Genomic DNA, 22,707 nt, shown 5'->3' with positions numbered 1-22,707 from the left:
ACATATACTCAAAATACCTCCTAACAAAATACTAATGAATTATAATACAAAGAGAAAAAGGTATGTTTGCAGTGGACATCATTTTAGCCAGTGTTCAAAGTGAACATCATCAAGATACAGTACCACAAATCAGGTCTGAAATATTGTTGAGAACCGCCCTGCTAGCGGTTCTCAACCTGTTGTCAAGCCTAAGACCATCAGAAAACACAGATATTTACATTATGATTCATTAACAGTAGCAAAACTATAGTTATGAAGTAGCAATGAAAATAATTTATGGTTGGGGGTCACCACAACATGAGGAACTGTATTAAAGGGTTGTGGCATTAGAAAGGATGAGACATTAAAGGATACTTATTGAGACAGCAAGTGAGGCTTGGGAAGAATTGGCGGGGGAGGGAGTGTAAGGCAGAGGATGGAGTAAAATCGCTGCAACTGAGAGGAGGAAAGGTTAAAAAGAATTAGTCTGTTTAGAAGAGGGGCAGGAGAGGAAATGAGATGCTGACATAGTTGACAAACTAAAGGTGGGCTCCGCAATGGATTTGGAGAAGTTGGCAAGTTAATAGAGAAAAGGCTTGGTGAGTGGGAAGATGAAAAAGAGGGTGAAGAGAATTAATGTTTATCAAAGGCTCTTATGTATTAAGTCCTAGACTGGACATTTAAATCCCATTTAAACTTTTACGTAAGTATGTAAAATGAGAGTTTTAGCCACATTTAATAAATGAATAAACCAAGGCTCAAAGAAGTTAAGTAACTAGCTCAAAATAATATAGCTGGTAAGCAGACCAGGATTTAAATCCCAGTGTCTGTGATTTCAGTGACAATGGGATAGTAAGGAAATGGTCTCATCAGGGCAGGAAAAGGAGAGAATTCAATTTTTTCCCCTCAGAGATTGAAAGGGGCTCAGAGACTGAGTGAGAAAATGATGGTGAGTGTTTGGAGGTTGGGATTGTAACAAGGATTTGAATAATCTAAAGAAATGTGTTGTTGAGGTCACAGGGAAATGGCAGAAAATGTAAAGAAAGGGAAACTGAGCAATTCCATCACTTGTAAGTTGAGAGGAAGTCAAACAGGAATTGGCAGGGGGCTGGGGGAATTGGTAGGCCAACTTCTACAATGGCATCCAATGAACCCCACCCCCTCATATCCACACCTCTGTGTAATCCTCTCCTTGAGTCTGGATCTAGTGACTTATTTCTGATCCAAAAAATACAGCAAAATCAACAGGATCTCACTTTGTGGTTAAATTACAAAAAACTATAACTTCCATCTAGTTGGCAGACTCTGACAGGTTTGTTTCAATGAAACAAGCTGTCTTATCAGAGTCCCTTAGTCAAAGCACCAGGATGGCCTCCCTCTAAAAGCCAGCAGGAAAGGAGTCCAATGCCCTTTGAGAAATGAAATCAAATCATGCCGACCATCATGTGAATGAACTTGCAAGTTGATTCTGCCCCAGTTGAACCTTGATGGAGTCTTGTGAGAGACGCTGGGCCAGCACTGTGCTTGCAGCCTGTGAGAGACCCAGCTAAGATGCACCTGGATTCTAATTCAGAGAAACTGGAGAATAAATGTGTGTTGCTTGAGACCACTGCGTTTTGGGACACAGTCCATCTTCATTATGCAAAGATTGCGTACTTGCAAATTCGCCTGCCTGCTAAAATTTATTTGTAACCCTCAAACCCAACACACACTGCATGCACCTTCATGGTCACTAGGGACATGCACAGAGCAGAGAAAATGTTGAGTTTATTGCTTGATGCACACGTTCCCAGATGAGGCGGAACAGGGCAAGGTAGTGCCTTGTTTCAACTCCAATATTGCGGACAGGTGTCCTTTTCATGGTCCACTTAGTGTCATGCTTGTTTGTTTTTAAATTTCTGTTGGTGATTTCACTGTCTGGAAATGGTCTCCAAGCATAGAGTGAAGTACTCTCTAGTGTTCCTAAGCATAAGAAGACTGTAATGTGCCTTATGGAGAAAATTATGTATCAGATAAGCTTCGTTCAGGCACGGGTTGGCTGTGATTTCAATGTTAATGCGTCAACCTTATATATTCAATAAGGTGTCTTTAAACAGAAACACAGGTAAACAGAGTTATGTATTGATCAATGCATGGAAATGATGTGACCAGAGGCTGGCAGGAACCTAACCCTGCATTTCTTCTAGGAGCAATGGTTCAATATTTGCTCATTCAGAGTTCTCAGTGGCTTTATAGGACATAACTACCCCGAATAATGAGAATTGGCTATAATTTGTTATGTAGCAATACGACAGAAAATACAGGGGCAACAGTAATTCAGTTCACAAATCTAAGGAGGAAAAGTGTTTGTGACATGATCAAGTATCAAGGTTGCAGGTCTCTCACTAGGGGTAAGGTCAGGGAGGTAGTGGATTACAGTTACTCATTAGCATCCATTATCTAAGTATCATTACAATGGTTATATACAGAAAATCAATTTTGCCTGGCTAAAGAGAGTTATTTTAGGTGAACGTGAAACTCTAGGAAAATTGGCCTCCCTCACAAAGCAATCTCTTTGCTCTATAAAGCCCACAGCCATGTGATGATTGATGTGTCAAAAGGCACCAGCTTAATTAAAAGCCCCATAACCAAACAGGGTGATGTAATCCAAGGCAAGCTTCTGGCAGCTGCAGCACATGGATGCTGCCAACCCAGGAAAATGGTTCAGCTACAGGAGAAGCTGGGAGGGGAATAGCCACCTGGGGGCTGGAAGTGTCCTAACACAGCTTTTTTTTTTTTTTTTTTTTTAAATATATATATTTTATTGCTTTTTTACAGAGAGAAAGGAAGAGGAATAGAGAGCTAGAAACATCAATGAGAGAGAAATATCGATCAGCTGCCTCCTGCACACCCACTACCAGGGATGTGCCTGCAACCAAAGTATATATGCCCTTGACTGGGACCCTTCAGTCCACAGACCGATGCTGTATCCACTGAACCAAACCCGTTTTGGCTTTTTTTTCCTCTCTTTTTTTTCTTCAATAATAGATGACTGAAAGTTCTGGCATCTATAGTTGAGAGTTTAGGGTATCTTCATTTTAGTTACTTTTAACTTCAGCCCGTAAAATGTTTATTTTGTTTTTTCATCTCTAAACTTCATCTTGGATGTTCACTTTTTCCCTTACTCCCTGCACTCACTCTAATATGCTAAGTCCTTAAATATGCATTGGTTTGAATAATACCGGTATGTAGTAGTAGTAGTGTGTGTGTGTGTGTGTGTGTGTGTGTGTGTGTGTAGAATGAGCAGTTACATAAATGGCAGTACGCTGTAAATATTGAGTTCTTTCTTACTTTTTCCACTTTGCCCTATGATTTTTAAGTATTGCTCTATGAACACATAGTTTGCTGCTCCTAAGAGCTGCGAAATATGCCAGCATGTTTATCCACATCTCATCCATCCTTCCCCCTAGTGCTGGGTACATAGCCTGTCTCCAATTCCCACTACCGCAGTGACATAAAGGGAGCAGAACAATGTGGCAGTTTACCTTGTCCTACCAGGCCCTTCATTATCCTGTAATTACTTCTCTTATCTTTCTTCCTTTCATTGAGTAGAGGACAATATCAACCAGAACTCATTCCTAGGTCACAAGAACGTACAATTTTCACTCCTTTTGTTTTTTGTTATTTTGTTAATATTCATCCTCATTGATTTTTATTTTATTTTTTAAAGTTAAAAAAGATATTTTTATTGATTTCAGAGAGAGAGAGAGAGAGAGAGAGAGAGAGAGAGAGAGAGAGAGAGAGAAAGAGGGAGAGAGAGAGAGAGAACGAACATCAATGATGACAGAGAATCATTGACTGGCTGCCTCCTGCATGACCCTACTGAGGATTTAGCCCACAATCCAGGCAGGTATCCTGACCAGGAATCAAACCATGACCTTGTGGTTCATAGGTCAACTCTCAACCACTGAGTCATGCTGGCTGGGCTCCATTAGAGAGAGAGAGACATTGATGTGAGAGAAACACATTGATTGGTTGCCTCCTGCACGAGCCAGACCAGGGCCCGAGCCAAAAAAAACCCTGCAACCGAGGTACATGCCCTTGACCAGAAGTGAACCCGGGACCCTTTGGTCTGCAAGCCGATGGAGACTGAGCAAAACTGGCCAGAGCCGTAGGGACACTTCTGATTTGGTTACTCTAATTTTCTGCAAAACAGCTGTACAGATTGATTTATTCATTTAAAAAACACACCAGAGTGGTAATTTCCAGCTCTGGTTTTGCCTTAAGGTTGTAAAATAAAATTTAAAAAAAAAGAAAGCTACTTAATGCATTTTAATTTAAAATAAATATATGACATGAAAAGGCAAGGGACCAGAAAAAAAAAACAAAAACAAAAAAACAACAACAACTGACAAAATCAAGTAACCATGTAACAAAGAGACATTTACAACGTGAGACATGGCTCACCCAGAGGATAAACACACATTTTGGAAGCTTCTATCACTGAGGTATAGAAGGCAAAAGTGAAAAGAATAAAATTTAGGTAACAACAAAGCCAAAATTTATGCTCTCCTCAATACCAAGTGCCAAGCTGGAGTGACATCCGGAGAAGGCTGACCCACAGTGAAGCTAGAAGAAGACTCACCTTCTCAAAGAAAGAAAGCCACAACTTGTGGAATCACCTTTTATTTCTCAGTTTTACAGAGTCTCTCTGTTTCTACATATAGTATTGTTACATATCTTTATATTATTAATCCATACTATTTAAGGATAATTTATTTAATTATTTATCTAAACAAAGTCTAATAGATACTTTACTCTGAGCAATCCAATATATGGTAGAAAACCTTTTAAATATATAAAATATTAATTTGTGCACACATAAATGTGTTTAAGGGAGCAAACTACTGAGGCATTGTGATTTAGATAAGCGCTGCAAACACAGTACCATAAATGAACACTTAAAATGGATCTTAATAACACAAAGGCTTGGGGTAGTGACTTCCTCACGCATCTTGGAGTATGTCTTAAAAGATAACCCCACAAATCACTGTATGGCTTCAATAGAGACTTCAGAGTTTTCTTCTACACCCAGCTATTGCCCTCACCCCTTGACAGTATCTTCTGGGGAGAACTTCTGTTCTTTCTCTTAATCAAGGAGCTAAGCAAAGAGCAGTTGCCACTTTGGGAAGTAAATATTTTTGCCTCTTGGTTCCCTTAACTACAAATCTGCAGAATAGTGCAAATACAGTTCCCAGAAGTCAGGACCAAAGCAAGAATACTCAGAATGCAAGATCTAGATAGCTAATGATGTGAATGTTTACATCTGCATACCTATCTGCTTTAGGGATTAATCCTTCAGGATTCTTCTAGGGTTCTATTTATTTGGATTGAATTCACATGGTGGCTTTTCTCTAGCACATGCAGTGAAATTAATTTGTCTCTCTAAGACAATAAAGTAGCAAATGCTTAACTACCAGAATGATTATACAGCCCATAGAACAGCCCAAGTAAAATCACTGATTGGAAAAGATGCTTGTAATTTCCGTGTAGGAAGGTTAAACTTCAAACAGAATGCCATCTGAGTAGTCTTCCATGAGAAGGCTGGACCAGTTCAAAGAAAATGTGAATGGTGAGATTGTTGCCATGTCTGGCTGAATATAACAAAAGCCCTCCTCTATCAACAACAGCTCTATGTCCGCAGGCTTCACCATTAAGCTGAACACTGGAGTCGTCATTACTTCTTGTGGCTAGGGGGACCATGTAATTCATCTCCCAAAATGGGACATAACTAAGGAAAAGGAAGCATCATTAATAATTATGCCAGGGCAACTATGATAAGTGGGCGGACCGACCGGAATATTGGATCACTGTACTTATGTCAACACTAAGTTCTGGGAGAGGCATTCTTTGGGCTCCCAAAGGTGGCGCTGGGCTGTGAGAGAAGGCATGCTCTAGGTTTTTTTTTCTATAAGACAAGTCGATGTGATGAGGGAGAAGACCCCAACGAACACAGTTCAATAAGATCTTCAGCTGAGAGAAACCAAGAGGGGAACACATAAGTATGGAGACCATAGCTGGGAGACCAACACGAAGCAAATGAGATCAGTGAAATTCAGTCACCTGTGCAAAGTCCACTTCACAGCATTTCAAAGCTCATAATATTCAGGGCTCAGAGTGTCACGGACAGCTCTCCTGGATGTAGCGACCACCTTAAGATTATGGTGGAACCCCGTTCTCCACTTCATGTTTATTTTTGCTAGCTAATTAGTAATAGGTGGTGCTGGAGACTAAGAATAGTTCGCAGGGTGAGATCAGGACCTCAGCAACACCTGCAAACAGCCAAAACCTCAGCAGGCTTCGCTGAGGGGCATGTAAACACAACTTTTTTTCAGCTGGCCATGAATTTTTCTGCCAAACTTTATTTTTTTAAGAATAAGTTCATTTGAAGTCTTCCTTGTGCATTCTGTTAGAGAAATAAATATCTACATACAAATGGGGGAGCAGGGCCAAGGATGTATGTGCTGGAGCAGGGCTCAGTGAACTTTTCTGTCAAGATTTTAAGTGTTTGGGGTTTTGTAGGCTCCAGGGTCCATTGCCACTACTCAGCTCTGCTGTTACAGTATGAAAGTAGCTGCAGAGAGTTCATAAATAGATCTGTGTGGTCGTGTTTCAGTAAAACATTATTCATGAACACTGAAAGTTGAATAATTTTCAAGTGTCATAAAAATAGTAAGAAAATGTTTTCAACCATGAAGTATGAAAAGCAGTCTTAACCAGAAGGCCAGGTGAAAACAGGTGGTGGCTACACTGCGCTGTAGTTTGTCATCTTCTGCTTAGAGGTCCATAGATTCAAAATCACACTGGTATTTTAAAGGACATATGAAAATTATAAAGGGATATTTTGCAAATGATAGTATATACTCATATTTAATTTTTAAGCCTATGATCAGATTAGAGTGTTTCAAAGCAGATTACTTTTTATAAGGTATGAGAGAAATTCAGCCTGACACTGAATGACACCAAATAATGACTTTTTAAGTGGGCCAGCTTACCCTCGAGTCCTTGGCACTTAAAGTGGAGCATCTTGAATTAAGTTTATGACCTGGACCACAGACAGCCACCAAAAATGTGGACAATGATCCTTGAGCTTCTCCATGCAGAAGTCTTCAACACTTACCAGAGAAATGCTTTTTAAAAAAACAAATTTGCAAGAAACATGATGCCCAATTTGATCACTAAAATAAAATTGATGTGAACTAGAAAGCCTGGCTTCCCATTGAGAAGTTAGAGAGAATTCATTCATGTGGACAAGAACCTAGGACCAAGCGAGGGTGGTTTCACTCATTTCTGGTTTCTGGCTATGTTAAACAAGTTTAGGACTTTAAAAGTGGAGTTACTTGGGGACAGCATTTCCAGGGAGAGTTGAGCCCAGTGTATTTTAAACCTAAAATGATCACCACGGAGCTAATCTATGGAAGCAAATCCACTTACAATTAACAGTGCATTGAAGTTATCTTATTGGTCAATACCAGTCTAAGAGATGAAATACCACGGCACCACAGGTTAACAAAATATGAAAATGGAAGGTCCTACTTTCTTGCTAAGGTTCAACTAAAATCTTTGAGGCACATAATTGGCAAAATAGGAAAATACACACAATTTCATAAAACATGTTAAGAGTAAACAAATTCCCTTACTGTTTTCCCCCTTAGAAATTTAGAACGGCACCAGGTAGTGCAAAGGGGGGAAAAGTACCATCAGCCCTGTCTCTTCCAGGTAGATATGTCTCAACAGAACCACGAAGCAGAAAAGCATCCTCTTCATCCTGCCACGGCCAACTAGGGCTTCTCTTTTAACTTCAGGTCAAGGCTTGAAAAAAAAAAAAAAAAGGAAGAAAAAAATGAGAAACGGAGTGAGAAACATTCAGCAATGATTTAGGGTGGCATATGTTTGTTTCTTTTTTTTTATCAGAGGACTTACTGAAAACACACCATGCAGGTCTTTCACACTGAAAAATTAGGTAAAACAAAGGATGGAACCTGTTTATTTTTACAAAACTGTGCCTGGAAGCATTTTACACCTTTTGAAGCGATCAAAGGAGGAAAAAGACTCGTGTTCAGCCTTGTTCCTTAAATTGGTTACTATGAAGAATGTTACTGCACTTTGGACATAAGGGATCTACCGATTTTTAGTAAATGACTGTTCCTTGTAGGGCAAATACATGATCTGCCTGAAATAAGTACCATGTGATAAATGATAGTCAGAAAGTACAGACAATGAAACAGCAATGGCAAATAAAAAACAAACCAACACCCAACCCCCACATTTTCTAGTGTCAAAGGATTTGCCTGAAAAGGGTTAGCCTACTTAAATTAGATGGATTCTTATAACCTAAGAGAAGCTTGTTTTTAAGAATGTCTAGTGGGCTCCCAAATATCTAGAGAATAAGTCTCAAATGTCCTCGGGCGACTGTGTCTCTCCTTTGGCCTCTGAGTGACCATGATGAGGAGAATAAGACATTTTTTTTGGGGGGGGGCGACCAGCAGCCTGACTCTGTACCTAGTTAATCAGTATCCCTAATGCACATTCCTGTTAGCCACGTATAGTCACTGTCCCTTCCTTAATTATATGGTCTTGCAAGACCTGTTTACCTAAATACTCCCATTTTACAGAGATTACAAACCATGAACCATATACCACCCTCCGGGGTTATCAGTGCTAGCACCAGGCCAGGCCTTCAGGTGTGGTCTCACGGCCCCATTCCAACATTTGGGACTTTTTTCAAAGCCCGAGAAAGGTCCGGAAGTCTGATCTTGATTTGGGCACAAAGAAACCAAAGGGTATAAAGGGAAAGCTTCCTCCATATTGGTTTGCTCAGGATTTGGAAACAGGCTCCCCTGAGTCACAGTACTACTAGTACAACTGGAAATAAATGGGTTTTTCCTGTATTTGAGTACTCTTTGTGTATTTTTCAATCGCCTGGTAAATTCTGTAACAAACCTATTATGACTTTCTGGTACCTACAGGGAAGAGAGCTACACTCAGTAAACACACAGAGGAGAAATTTCAGCCACGAAAAAAGAAAAAAATTAATTCCCTGAAAAGGGCCATGGGAAATATCTGCAGATTTCACTCAGACCCGCCCTCCTGAGGCTGAAGTGCCAGGGTTACTCTGCTTGTGGAAGTTGCAGCCTCTGAGCAGTGCGCATTGTGGCAGCTTTGCAAATAAAGCCATCCGTGATCCACACTGCTTGCTCATCCAGTTTAAGGTAGTGAAGTATCTTTCCTTTGAAACATCCTCAGCAATTCCACCCCTTATTAGTTCTAGGGCCTTGGCCAAGCTACCTACCTTCTCTAAGTTTCATTTCTGAATCTGTGAAAGAGAAGAATCATTTCTCACAGCTTGCCTAAGTCTAAAGTGTTTTCAACTGTGCCCAGTGAACACATAGTAAATGTCTATTAGTAGTACTAGTATAGATTAGTAGTAGTAGTAGTAGAAGTAGTAGTTGCCATAGCTTGGTGTCTTTGAAATGGGAAAATCATGTTTGCTTAATTACTCTACTTATATCAATAATAATCTTGTCTCCTTGGGGAGTTTTCAGACCCAGACATGTTAACTGCCAGGATAGGTCAGATCACCATGGATATTCATCTCTCTTATACCCTTGAGGATCTGACTTGTTTTCTTACCTGCAGAGTTTTACCATGGAGTTCTGTTATCCACTATGACCCCTAGATCTTTTTTTTAGTATGCTTTTTACAAAGCAGGTCCTTCTTGATCCTATTTTTTATTTTAAATTCTACTTCCCAGCTGCAGTTATTACCAGAAGTCTGCAGTAAGTTTGATTTGATGATTCAGATTTTATTCTTCCTTACATGGCGATAATTCAGTTTCTCCCAAAGACAAAGAGAATATTAAACCAATATTTGGGGCAGACTGTGTAAAAATTGGGAATGTGGGTCAGAATGTTTGAAGTTATCTTGCAAAGTTTAAAGTGCATAGTCACTTTGTTTTACCCTCTAGAGTCTAGACCCCTGATAAAATCTTAAAAATCAAACAATAAAAAACAACCCAGTTATGCTATGATTCAAATTTTTAAACACCTCATTTTTCATACTGACTTTTTTTGTAAACCTTCTAGGGTTTAATTTATCCCTTCAGCTTTGGGTAAATAAACAGCAACAACAGCAACAACAACAAAACCATTTCCCCAGTTTATGAGGCAGTCAAAAGTGAACGATTTTTAAGTAAATACAGGAAACCACACCTAAGGTTTTTTGAGACAACAGTTCTCTTGTAGAGCTAATCTAGCTACCAATAATGCTACTAATTTCAGTCTCCTCGAATAGAAGCACATCCCCTGGATCATATACAATATTTTAAATATAAAAATATAAAAAGGCATGTTGCAAGTTTTAGGACACATCTGAATAAATAAAATCCAAACCTAAAAATGAGGGAGGCAAGCACCTAGGGCTACTTTGAGAAATGGTATGCTTTTTACAAAACCAAACAAAACCAAACAAAAAAATAACAACAAAAACCCCCACATACATTTAATTAGAATTGAAATATGAAAGGAATAGTCCTCACATTTGGCAAATGGGCTTAGTTTTCTATAACTTTCCAGTGAGACTAGCAACCTTCTGACAATTTTCCTATAGGCCATTTTATTTCTAATGTGTTAAATGAGGCTTCTTTTTTTTATTTTTTAAAACTTTTTAAAAATTAAATTATTATCTGTGTACATATCTTACCATTGCCCCCCCCATACATACCCTTAAATGAGGCTTCTTACAACATGTCTAATAACAGTGTTCAATAATATATTAAAAAAAAAAAAAAGTCTGTGTTTAGATAGGAAGAGGAGGAAGTCAGGCATCGCCTCCCTTCTCGCTCTGAGGGAAATGAGTCGCCACTATAGAATCAGGACACACCTCATCTTATTTACAGCCTGAGTTCCTTGGAAGAGCCTTTGCCCATTTTGCAGTGTACCCATTCAGTGCTAGAAGGTGTAAAATGCTTCCACTCAGGTACCAACGGAAAATGAAGCCCCTTATTCTAATATTGACGAAAGGCAGAAATCCAGGGCTGGAAGTCAGTACGGAGAAGTCTTAGCCACTCTTGCCCCTCATCCCAGATCCCAGTCTGCACCAGGACCACGTGCCTCCTAAGGGCTTGGCAAGAAAGGGCTGAAGAACAGGGAAGCATGGAGAACTGTTCTGAGAAGCAGGAAGTAACATCAGTCATTTGCAGCATCCCTTCCTTTCCCATGTCCAGCCCTGGAAGAAACCCAAACAAGAAGCTCTCTCCCCAAACCAAAAGGGACTATAAACAAATGAGGAACAAAACAGACCAGGCAGACAAAGGAGTGGGTATGCCCGCAGATGTAGCAGCCATAGGCCAGGGAGTGACAGCCTGTCCACACAGCTCATTAACTCTGGGTGCAGGACTCTGCTCTGGGGGGGGGGTGTTTTGCAGAAAAAGGCCAGATTTGGGAAAAATAACCTGGTGGGCCAAGGGACAAATATATTTGCTTTGCAGAATTTCTGTGTGGCAATTAGCTTGAAGCAGTTGTCTTCATCTCAAAGGTGTGGGATAAGTGTAAACTTTAAAAAGAAAAATAGTTGCGTGATTTCAAAAGTCCCTTGACAGCTTTTATTCTTGGGTGCTTTTCAGCCGGGACCTTTCCTGTGGATTTTTGTGTGCATAAACTTCCTTAAACTGTAAGGTCACCATGGCAACTGCAGAAAATATTGCTCCCGTGATCCTATAACTTCCCTTGTGACCTCGAAGGAAAGGAGGACCAAAGAAAACAAAACATGATGATAGCTAACACATTTAAATCTGCTGTTTGCCCCTCCTTCTGGATTGGGGGAAGGGCAATGTTAAATTCTCCACAACTCAAAACCAGGTTAGCAGCCCCTCCCTGGGTGGCCAGGTTCCCTCTGAGAGCATGGTGGTGACCTCAGTTCGTTCCCTGAAACAGGCCAATAATGAACTATTTTCTTAGGCGCCTAAATTTGTCCTCGCTAGTCTTTGGTTAGGTCAGAGTTTGCACACCCATTCCAGCATGAAGACCACTTCCCTGAGATTTCAAAACCACCGTCACTGGGACTGCACTGCAGATTCCAGTCCCAGCTCTGGGCTACTTTACGACTGGAAGACATCGGGCTGGTCAGACAAGCTCCCTAGGCTGCTCTTTCTCACATATAAAATGCACCTCAAAGGCTTATTCTGAGGATAAACATCAGCTAGTGTGTGTGAAGCTTTTTGCAGAGCCTGACATGTGGTAAAAACACACTACAGGTTTGATTTCTATCTCTCACAGGATGGGACTAGATGGGACTAGAATTCAGTGGTCGTCAAACTGCGGCTAGCAAGCCACATGCGGCTCTTTGGCCCCTTGAGTGTGGCTCTTCCACAAAATACCACGGCCTGGGCGAGTCTATTTTGAAGAAGTGGCGTTAGAAGAAGTTTAAGTTTAAAAAATTTGGGTCTCAAAAGAAATTTCAATCGTTGTACTGTTGATACTTGGCTCTGTTGACTAATGATTTGCCAACCACTGGACTAGATCATTCCTCCAGCCCCATCCAGACTCAATTGCCTCTTGGAAATGTCCAAACAAACCAACAAAAACAGTTCTCTCCCATGTACCAAAATATTAAGTTTAAATGGAAATCCCAACTTTCACTAATTAAAGTGGGTGATGTTAATTCAGAAAGCAGACTTGCGCTCCTCTCACCCAAATGCTCTTACATTTAGCTCTAAATTCATTTTCTCCTAATGTGTGCATTGGAAAAATAGGATGTTACATCTAAACGTTGGCTGTCTAAAAGGAATATAATGGTGACCAATGAGACGGGTTAAGAGGGCATAGTCCATTTTTAGTTTCTAATTTCAGGAGTGGAGAACATGAACGCTGAACATCTGAACGAGGTTTACCCAGTCCTCAAAATATCTGTATCTTTCAGAGCCCAGCCATACACTACTGCGAGTAACCACAGAGCTGTTACTGACGGTGAATTCTTACTCCTTCTCCATAGAAGACAGTTCTGGATCATTGTAAAGGCAGCTAGTTCTGAGAGCAAGGAAAAAAACAGAAAGCAGTAAACATTTTCTCCACTGTTACACTTTGCAAGCACAATAGACTTGGACATTTTAAACTGCTTAATGTTGTCCCATTGCTAATATTGAACATAACTACACCTGCAATGATGCAATTAAGCAGTGATTCTTTTACTGTCAGTTATGAAATATAGTGATTGCCCATCATTGAGAAACATATAAAGAAGACTGAAAACTCCAAACACCTTCAAGTGGGCTCTTCTGTCCTTGTCATTTTCTCTCCTGATTTTTTTCAATCTAGCTTATTCTGGGAATATATTGCAAATTTTTATTTATAGTCCAAATAACATAATGTTTTATAAACAAAGAACAATCCCTCTCAAGCAGCTTACTTTCATTTACATATAACACTTAACTTTCTATTTTCACAAGAATGAGGATTTTCCAAGACATTGAAAGGAAAAATGCTAGTGTCAGCTTTTCTTGTCCTTGTTTCAGACTCTTGCTACCATACAGCTGAGCTGTGTTCAGATAAGACAAGTGAATCCCAACAATAACCAGAACGGAATATGTCCAGAAAGAATGTAACCCTATGGAATCATGAAATAAAAGTCATGCTATGGCGTGTGAATGTGTTTATGCTTTTCTTGGTGTAATATTGGCTGCTTTTGATATTTCATATTGGTGTGATTTCTCTGTTAAGCAAATTTTAGATTTGCTTTCTATTCATTTCCGATGCGAATTTTTACTTTTCCTCCTCTATTGACTTTTTTATTGTTGGCAAACAAACACTCGTTACAGGGATTCTATGTGAGAATTACATGTGAGAATTCCTTTTATAATGTGAATAATTTCCTAAATTTATATATCTATTTGCAAGTAAGAGGCATGGTGATCAATGTGAAAGTCCAAAGGCTATCTCTCCTGGGGAAGGGAAGAGGGATTTCCCTCACCCTCTCCCCACCCTTCTCTCTGATGTCTGGTATTTTCATGGAGTATATTTAGCAACTCTCATGAACAAGGACAATCAGGCAAGTGTTGACAGTGTGCTAGAAAAACCTAGCAAAGCTGGACTGGAATCAAGCAAGGGAAATCTTCCATCGCTAGCTTTTCTGGTTTTTAACTTCGCATACTTCTTCCAAAGAAAACAGCAATTTGCCATCCAGTGGAAATTGTCACTCTAAAGACAGCAGGTGGATTTTGCACCATTTCAACCTAAGAATGGCTCCCTATATACAATGTAACTTTATTTTCTTTTTTAAAAAAATATATATTTTATTTATTTTTTACAGAGAGGAAGGGAGAGTCAGAAACATCAATGAGAGTCATCCATCAGCTACCTCTTGCACGCCTCCTACTGGGGATGTGCCGGCAACCAAGGTACATGCCCTTGACTAGAATCAAACCAGGGACCCTTCAGTCCGCAGGCTGATGCTCTTATCCACTGAGCCAAACCGGTTTCAGCTACAATGTAACTTTCAAAAGCATTTTCTTTTCTGCACAGATGTAAAGTTAAAAAAAAAAAAAATAAGGCAGGCTGAAGAAATAACCTTCTGAACGGCAGGGAGAGGTGCTGGTGGCGGTGTGTGTATGTGGAGAGAGGATGAATGTTTGAAAACACAGGTGGGAGTAAAGCAAAACAAGAGACAGTAGGTTTTGTTCCCTGGCAGGGCACATGTTTGCCTTTGGTTAGAGCCAGCCTGCAGCTTTCTGATAAAGACGGTCATGTAGAACGTCAGGGTGCATTTGTCTGTTATTAGAAAGAACCTGGGATTCTCTGGCTTCTAGACTCACCGCAGATCTGCAGTGTCTGTGTTTTCTGAACCAAATCACCATGCACAGTCTGTCCAAGGATCTGGGGGACACCTTACAGACGGAAAGGCTGTTGAGAAGATGTAATTGTTTTGCCAGAATGGTAGGATGCAGAGGCATGTCAATCATCAGTGGGATCAGCAGAGTAAAATTCTTTCTCCTTGAACATTTTCAAATGTGCAAATATATTTCCATTTCTCATAACGTGTCATGTCACCATTGAAAGGAGAGTCAGTCGGAGGAGAATTCAGACAGGCGGCTTAGCTACTGATTCCAAAGTTAGAGCATAGATCTCCCCTGCTAAGACAAATCTAATTATTTTTATGTGGCCAATTACTTTAAAGTGGTGATTCTCAAAGCAAGGTCCTGAGACCAGCATCAATGGGAACTGCTAGAAATACGGGCTCTCTAGCGTGCTAAATCAGAAGCTTTGCTGAGAGGCACAGGAGGCGGTGTTTCAGCAAGTGCTCCGGGTTATTCTGAGGCACAGTAAAGTCTGAGAACCACTGCTTCACAGGATCCATCTTAATCTTATGCATATTCATCATTTATGCAGCAAAAATTTACTGAGCATCTACTATGTATTGGGGATGAGCTTGGTGCTTCTTTTAGGAAGATTAAGACATATCAGCACGACCTGAGACCATTTAGAAAACTGGGGAGGCGGAGATGTGGGGACAGAAAAGAGAACAAAAGAAAGGGGTTGAGAAAAAAAAAGAAAAGAAAAAAAAAGAAAGAAAGCTGCACAATTAAACCAAATATGATGACTGTTTCTCAATGGTAGCTATGCAGGAAGAGGAAAAATATGGATGGGGAAAAAAGTCTACTGAAAGAGGCAAGATTACATGGTACTAGTGAAAAAACGTGCCAATCTGACTTTCTAATGGGTTTGGCTGGAAAGTTATTGGTGTCAGTTCCACCCATTTTTTGTCTTGGAAACAACTTTCTAATTTCATAAATATGTTAATCTTAAAAAAAGAGAATCTTAGCCTGACCGGTGTGGCTCAGTGTTGACTGTTGACCTATGTGTGAACCAAGAGGTCACAGTTCAATTCCTGGTCAGGGCACATGCCCAGGTTGTGGGCTCAATCCCCAGTGGAGGGCATGTAGGAGGCAGGGTGATCAATGATTCTATCTCAACACTGATGTTTCTGTCTCTCTCTCTCTCTCCCTATCTCTTCCTCTCTGAAATCAATAAAAACATGTTTTGTTTTGTTTTGTTTTGTTTTTTTTAAAAAAGAACCTTAAAGAGAAACTCATTACTGTTTCTCTCTCTGGGGAATCTCATGTCATAATGCAATTTGAGTATCAATGAATGCTTTACATTACACTGACATTTGGTTCCTTGATTCCTAATATCTTCCTTCCAGGACTTCTTGTTTTTAACAGTTGAGTTAGAGCCTAAGAAGAATTTGTTAGAGTAAAAATTTACATAATTTTGAATATTGTTAGTCTAACTGGATGTTAGTTATGTTAAAAGAAAACTAGAGGATGGAAATGTTGTACCAGTAAACAACCCTAATGCTAAACTTCCTAAAGCAAAAAACTTTCCTTGAATTTTTAACCCAAAAGATTCACACTAGAGGGCAATAATTCTACAGATTACACGCAATAAAAATGGGCCATAGGAAAAAAATCTAAATGGATTGTTTTCATGAGGAATTAGCATTTACATCTCTGCAGAAAAACGCCACTAATTAAGATTTTATTTATACAGAATTTGTAGCTGTTTGCACATTGTCCAGATTTTCTGCATTTGCAATGTCTATTAAAATGGGAACTGGTCATGAAAATTAACAGTGTAAGCAACATTTGAAATAGAGAAACACAGCAAACATGACAAATAGTACTTGTCTCCATTTAACATATAGTGTCAGAAAAATTATTTGTAATTTTGAAATAAATAAGGAAATTACTGGATATTCTTTCAAAGCAGCTGAGTGGACTGAAGGACTGTTTTACAACTCTTAGGACCAGAGGTTAACTTTTAGGATTTTGTTGAGCAGAGACGCAAATAATGTTTGTCCAACATAAAAGATAACCCTAAGGTTGTTTATTGCCCTGCTGAACATTAATCAGTTTTGTACCTAAACCAACAATCTTATCCTAACATTCCTTTATAAATCGCCTATTGATCTCTAGCTTCAGAAATGCTCTTTGAGCTGTTTTTAACACCTTGCTGGTTCCTTCATTATGTAATTAGTTAAATAAAACCACTGGCTTGAATTCATTTTATATTTGTGTTAAAGTTGTGATTTTGCCTTTTTGAAAATTATACTTTAACGTTAGTGAGCAATGATTCTCCCCCCCCCCCCCCTGTTTAGCCAAACAGCTCAAAAGCTGTTGATTAAGCAATATTTCCAAGTCCCTAAATAAGGCAGTGGTTCTCAACCTTTCTAATGCCATGACCCTTTAATACAGTTCCTCATGCTGTGGTGACCCCCAACCATAAAATTATATAAATATATATTTATTTTTATTTATATTAAATTATTTATATTAAATAATTATTTATGTTAAATAATTATATAAAATTATATAGTTGGGGGTCACCACAACATGAGGAACTGTATTAAAGGGTCGCAGCATTAGAAAGGTTGAGAATCACTGAAATAAGGTGTTGGAAAATAGTATTGGAAAGTCATAAAAATAATTTCCACTTGTAATCATTTCTCTCCATTAGTAAGGTTTTGTTGACCCAGTATAACATCCAGATGATCGTTATAGTATATGTGTTATATATATACACTAGAGGCCCAATGCACGAAATTCATGCAAGAGTAGGCCTTCCTTCCCCCAGTTGCCAGCACCAGCTTCCCTCTGGCACCTGGGATTCAGGTTTCCTTCACAGCCCCAGAAGGTCATCCAGTCTCATTAGCATATTACACTTTTATTATAGTGTATGTGTGTGTACCTGTGATGTGTTCTTTTGCTGTGGAGCATAAAATTGCATGTGCATTTTTTTAAAAATTAAACAACAGTAACAAGTACATTCTTCATGATAACCCAAGATTCTGTGGGCAAATAGGCTATAGTACAAATAACTGCAACCTCATCTATCATAAACAAAGGGAACTTCTAAAGTGCAGCGTTATTATCAGGATGCAAAAAACACAACACCCGGCATGCAGGCTCTCCCAATTCATTCCTGAAATGCAAGCCAACACCACGCCAGCTGCTGAATGAAAACCAGGTCTTACTTAGTTGCTTCTGATGCTTCCCTCAGTTCTTCATCCAGTCTGCATGAGCAAAAAGCATCAGTGTAGAAAATAAAACAAAGAAAAAAAGCAAGCAGAGCGTGAGACAGTCACCCAGCAAAGCAGAGCCAAACGTAAGTGGAGCGGATTTGCTTTCAAAAATTGTCCCAGGAGGCCCTGAGAGACAATCCTTCAATTAAATATGGTGTCGTTTCCTCCCATTCAGTGTTTACATATGTTTACTTTGCAAAAAATCCTTCATAATGGTGGATATGAAAGTTGCAAGGAGATCGGAAACATGCTGGCTGAATAAAGCTGAAAACATCACATCAGTCTGTTGAGTACAGTTAAAGTTAGCTTGCAGCTTGGGCCACGCCAGGGATTTATCTGTGTAGTAGGTTTCAGTTGCAAATTAGGTTGACCTCAACAGCTTTACACACAAGACAAAGACTGAGGATGGTATACACCAGGGACCGATGCAAGGGCTCTGGCAGCATGTTGAGGTCACCCATGAGTAAGACACTGGGTGCACACACACAGAGGGTCCAGCATGACTTGTAGATCAAGAGATTTTTTACCTCACACTTCTCTTATGAGATTTCTCTTCATCGTACCTTATGAGATAAAAAATGGACGCAATGAGGAAAATGAGCCAACGGATGAAAACGAAAAGACAGGTCAATGTTTTAAAGAACAGTCAGAACATGAGAGAAAAAGCCTACCCAAATAATAATCCCATTGCATTTTGGGACGTGATCTTATTTTAATTAGATATAATCAATGATTTAGGATTTCTAATATTAGACAGCCAATCCTCATTATTTACAGATTTTTGTTTGCAAATTCACCTATTTGCTAACCTTTGTTTGAAAACCCCAACTCAAGACCTGTGGCACTTTCACAATCACTTGTGGATGTCCTTAGAGTGGCAGGAAACGTGCACCACCTGATGTGCACATGCCCAGTTGATGTGGGACAGGTGAGCTCTGCCTTCTTGTTTCAGCTCTCATGCCCTAAACACGTGTCCTTTTTGCCATCTATTTAGTGCCATGGTTTGGGGTTTGTTTGTTTTGCTTTTTGTTGGTATTTTGCCATTTAAAATGGCCCCCAAACATAGTGACAAAATTCTGTGTAGTGATCCCAAGCACAAGAAGGCTGGGTTGTACCTTACAGGGAATATGTGTGTGTTAGATAAACTTTGTTCTTTAGTGTTGTTGGCCATGAGTTCAATAATAATTAATCAGCAATAGATATCTAGCAAGGTGTCTTTAAACAGAAACACATAAAACAAGGTTATATATTGATCGGTTGATGAAAATGTGACCAGAGGCTCAAAGGAACCTAACCCTATACTTCCTCTAGAAACAACAGCTAAGTATTTGCTCTTTGGTGTTCTAGAGCATCACCCCAGCAAATAACAAGAATTGACTATAATCAGTGACTAGAAGATTGATTCCAGATTAGGCAAGTGCTTCTTTTATTGAAGCCCTTTGATGACAAGCTCCATTCCAGCTGAATATCGCTGCTGTGATTGGCTGAGATCAGATACTCTGAGTGTTGTGAAGTGATAGGATGGAGCTATGGCTTGTATCAATTTGAAAATGGCATAACATGAAAATGAGGCAATGAAGGCCAGTAACAAAAATGGCAGAAAAGCAGACCAGAGGAGACGGGTTATGGAAGACAGGAGATAACATGGATACACAAGGAGGACATGAGTGGTTGTAAATTTCTTTCTCTAGAAAAAAATCTTTCCAAATGGAACCCTTACTCCTAAAATGACTTTTAATGGAGTCTTTGGAAATGGATGTGTGTAAATGAATGAAAAGGGCATGTTTAACTTTTCAACTAAGGTTTCTCATATGGCAGCGAGTTTCTAAAAGCAACATGGTTATAATAAATAACATTCTGGGTCACCAACTTCGTGCCAGGATGCTTTCTGAATGCTTTGTGTACTTTGTTTTCATTCAGTCCTCAGGGCCACCTCATGACCTGCACCTCACTTCTCCAGTACCCTGAGGCTGAGGTTGAGACGCAGAGAGTTTTCACATGTTGCTTGAAGTCTCAGAGACACTTAGAGGCAGGCAGGAAGATTCACATCTAATGTTAAGCTTCTAAAGCCCATTCTCTCATCTTTTTCCAACAGCTACCCCAAAGAAGCATTTCCATATTTGCCTAGAGTGTGGACAATGCTCACTCCCACGTGAAAAGAGGGTGTCCTTGTCATTTTTTTTTTTTTTTACAAATAGAGACAGTATTATAGGAAGCGAATGCTCCAGTACTTTCTTTTAATTTAAAGAGTAGGAGTTGATTTTTGAGATGGGATGCACCATTTTGAAGCAGAAGGCTGGAGCTGTGACTGTGCTGGTTGTGGGAATCTTAGAGGCTAAAGGAGATGAGAGCCATTGCTGGGACTTATGAACACTCTGCTTGATTCAGCTGAGCTAATGGCTACTCTAAGCCCAGTCAGTACCCTGGGTTCTTGCCTGATGCTGGGATGTAGGGATATCAAATGCATCTGCTCCTGAACTTTGCCTTTGAATGGATACATTAAAGGAGGAGAAGAAAAGTACTAGCAAAGGGCTCAGGAACTTGGATGCCAGCCAAACCTATTCTAGTTCCATCTTTCCTTGTTCCTACTTATACTCTGCACGAACAACTTCCCTATTGACCTGTCTTCCCATATCTGTAACTGATACAGAAACACTTCCGTGCGCCGCACGGCACAGGTACCACTAAGGAAGAATCCTTCCCTTTCAGTTTCTATGCCTTTTTATTTTTTTAAATGAGGACTACTTTTTTTTATGGGGGTGCCCAGATTGGAAAGTCCATTTTCTTATCCATCTTCTTAAGAAAGATGGGGTATCCTTGTCTGTTTTCTTTGAGCTGATGGCTACTTTCCTCTCAATTCGATTCAAGTAAAAAACAGGGAATTAGACACAGTGAAAAAAAACACAATTCACAGAAAGCAATGGTTCTTTGCAACCATGAGACAAGAGGAGTGTTCACTCTCCTGTGTCTGTGTTTTTGAGTCCCAACTCCAAGTGGTTGACTAGTTGACTTATACTCCTATTTTTGTAGCACCACCCCGTGGCCTTCAGCACCAGTGCTGGTGCCTTAATTACCCTGAGCTGAGTCAGAAACGGACCCTGACTACCACTCACCACTCAGCCTTATTTTTCACCTGAAGGGAACCATGAAGGAAAAGGATTCAGAAGAAAACAGAGAAAGGTTACTTTTCCTTCCCCCTTCTTTCCCTAGGATCATGAGGACAAATAACTTTATATAAGGTAATAAAGAAATCCGAGCTTTGCTCATACCCAATTGTGTCTGTGTGGAGGGGGAGACACAAGTAACAGACGTGCTGATTGTGTTAAATGTATGCTTTCTCCAAAAATAAGAGCAAAATTCAGAGTGAAAACAAGCACTAGTCAATACTTCCGAAAGAATATTATGTGAAAAGGGATCTAAAAGAACAGTAATCTTTAGTCCTAAGCTATATATTTTACTGGAGAATATTTAATATTGGTTTTAACCATAAGATAAGGCCATTTCCCCACTATTGAAGAAATGAGTTGTTTTCCAATCTCCTTTTCCAAACATGCAATATTTCTTACCGAATCTTCAGAACCATCAGGACTTACTTGATGATGCTCTCTGGAATCTGGACGCAATCCATTGGGATCAGCCCACTGAGCTCTGATAAGCTGCTGACATATTTAATTTTACTGCTGAATTTTGAACTAAAAAAAAAAAAAGGAAGGAAAGAAAAATCATGATTAATTGCTCCTTCATCCTGCCTAAGGTCACTGCCTCGCTTTGAAAGTCATGATATATTTAATACCTTGTCCCAGCGCTCTCCTGAGAAGAAAGGATACATTACTGAGTAGTTACCATGTGCTAGACACTAAGTGGTTTATATAAATTATCTCATTTATTTCTTAGTACAGGCTAGTGCAGCAGCCACTCTCATTATTCTCTGTTGAAAGATAAGGTAACCGAGGCATAGGGAGGTAAGCACTCACCATCAGTAAGTGGCAGAGCCTGGACTTACGCTCCGGACCACACATCACATGACCTCCCATGGTTCCTGCCACTCTGCGCTGGTTTATGGTTTGTTTGCTTATTTATTTTTAGCAAACAAAAATCTTGTCATTTTATTCTTCTTCTTTTCTTTTCTTTTCTTTTTTTTTTTAGTTTTAGTTATATTTTAAGTATTTTTACTTTTTTCTCTCTAAAGTTTTAGTCTGAAAGTTCATGCCAGATGAACCAAAGTTAAAAAAAAAACAACGGTTCCAATGATGGGGGTTCAATTACAAATCACTTCCATCTAAATGATTAGATGTTTTATAAAGGGGCATGTCTCTATTACTGGTGTAATTGCAAACTAATTTTAAAAATTCATTATTATTCCACTTGAACAGGAACTTGAGTGAGCACTGAATTTTCTCAGATGGTTTCAAATTAAAAGGTCCTCCCCGAGTCTACTGGGATTGTGCTGAGCTGCCTGCCAAATGTACTTCCTTCTGTTTCAACTACTGTGCATTCTAGCAGGAAGCTTCTCAAGGTCATGTCTCTATACATCTATCTTTCCATTTTACTTGCAGTTTTGACCCTGGATCAGTGGCTGTGCCTTGTGAGCAACTTCCTCCCCATACAGTCACTTCT

General features: G+C 39.6%; 1 protein-coding gene across 16 annotated transcripts in view; it reads right to left on the bottom strand.

Annotated features, from left to right (window-relative positions):
• Window positions 1–4,628: 4,628 nt before the first annotated feature.
• PRUNE2 (prune homolog 2 with BCH domain) overlaps window positions 4,629–22,707 on the bottom strand; it is a 197,586-nt gene continuing 179,507 nt past the window's right edge. For 3 of the 16 annotated variants that reach the window (XM_036433741.2, XM_036433742.2, XM_036433757.2), the window contains 5 exons: window positions 21,684–21,782; window positions 18,618–18,653; window positions 18,043–18,081; window positions 12,996–13,043; window positions 4,629–7,830 (listed from right to left, as the gene is read on the bottom strand). In XM_036433741.2, coding sequence (XP_036289634.1) covers window positions 7,800–7,830; window positions 12,996–13,043; window positions 18,043–18,081; window positions 18,618–18,653; window positions 21,684–21,782 — 253 coding nt within the window. In that variant the 3' untranslated portion in view covers window positions 4,629–7,799. Of the gene's footprint in view, window positions 7,831–12,982; window positions 13,044–18,042; window positions 18,082–18,617; window positions 18,654–21,679; window positions 21,783–22,707 lie in introns of those variants that run through there. The other 13 variants (XM_036433744.2, XM_036433747.2, XM_036433743.2 and 10 more) reach the window with 12 other exon arrangements.

Source organism: Pipistrellus kuhlii, unplaced genomic scaffold (genome assembly GCF_014108245.1).
Source record: "Pipistrellus kuhlii isolate mPipKuh1 unplaced genomic scaffold, mPipKuh1.p scaffold_m20_p_12, whole genome shotgun sequence".
In the NCBI taxonomy this organism is placed as follows: Eukaryota; Metazoa; Chordata; class Mammalia; order Chiroptera; family Vespertilionidae; genus Pipistrellus; species Pipistrellus kuhlii.
This window is presented reverse-complemented; position numbering and strand designations above follow the sequence as displayed.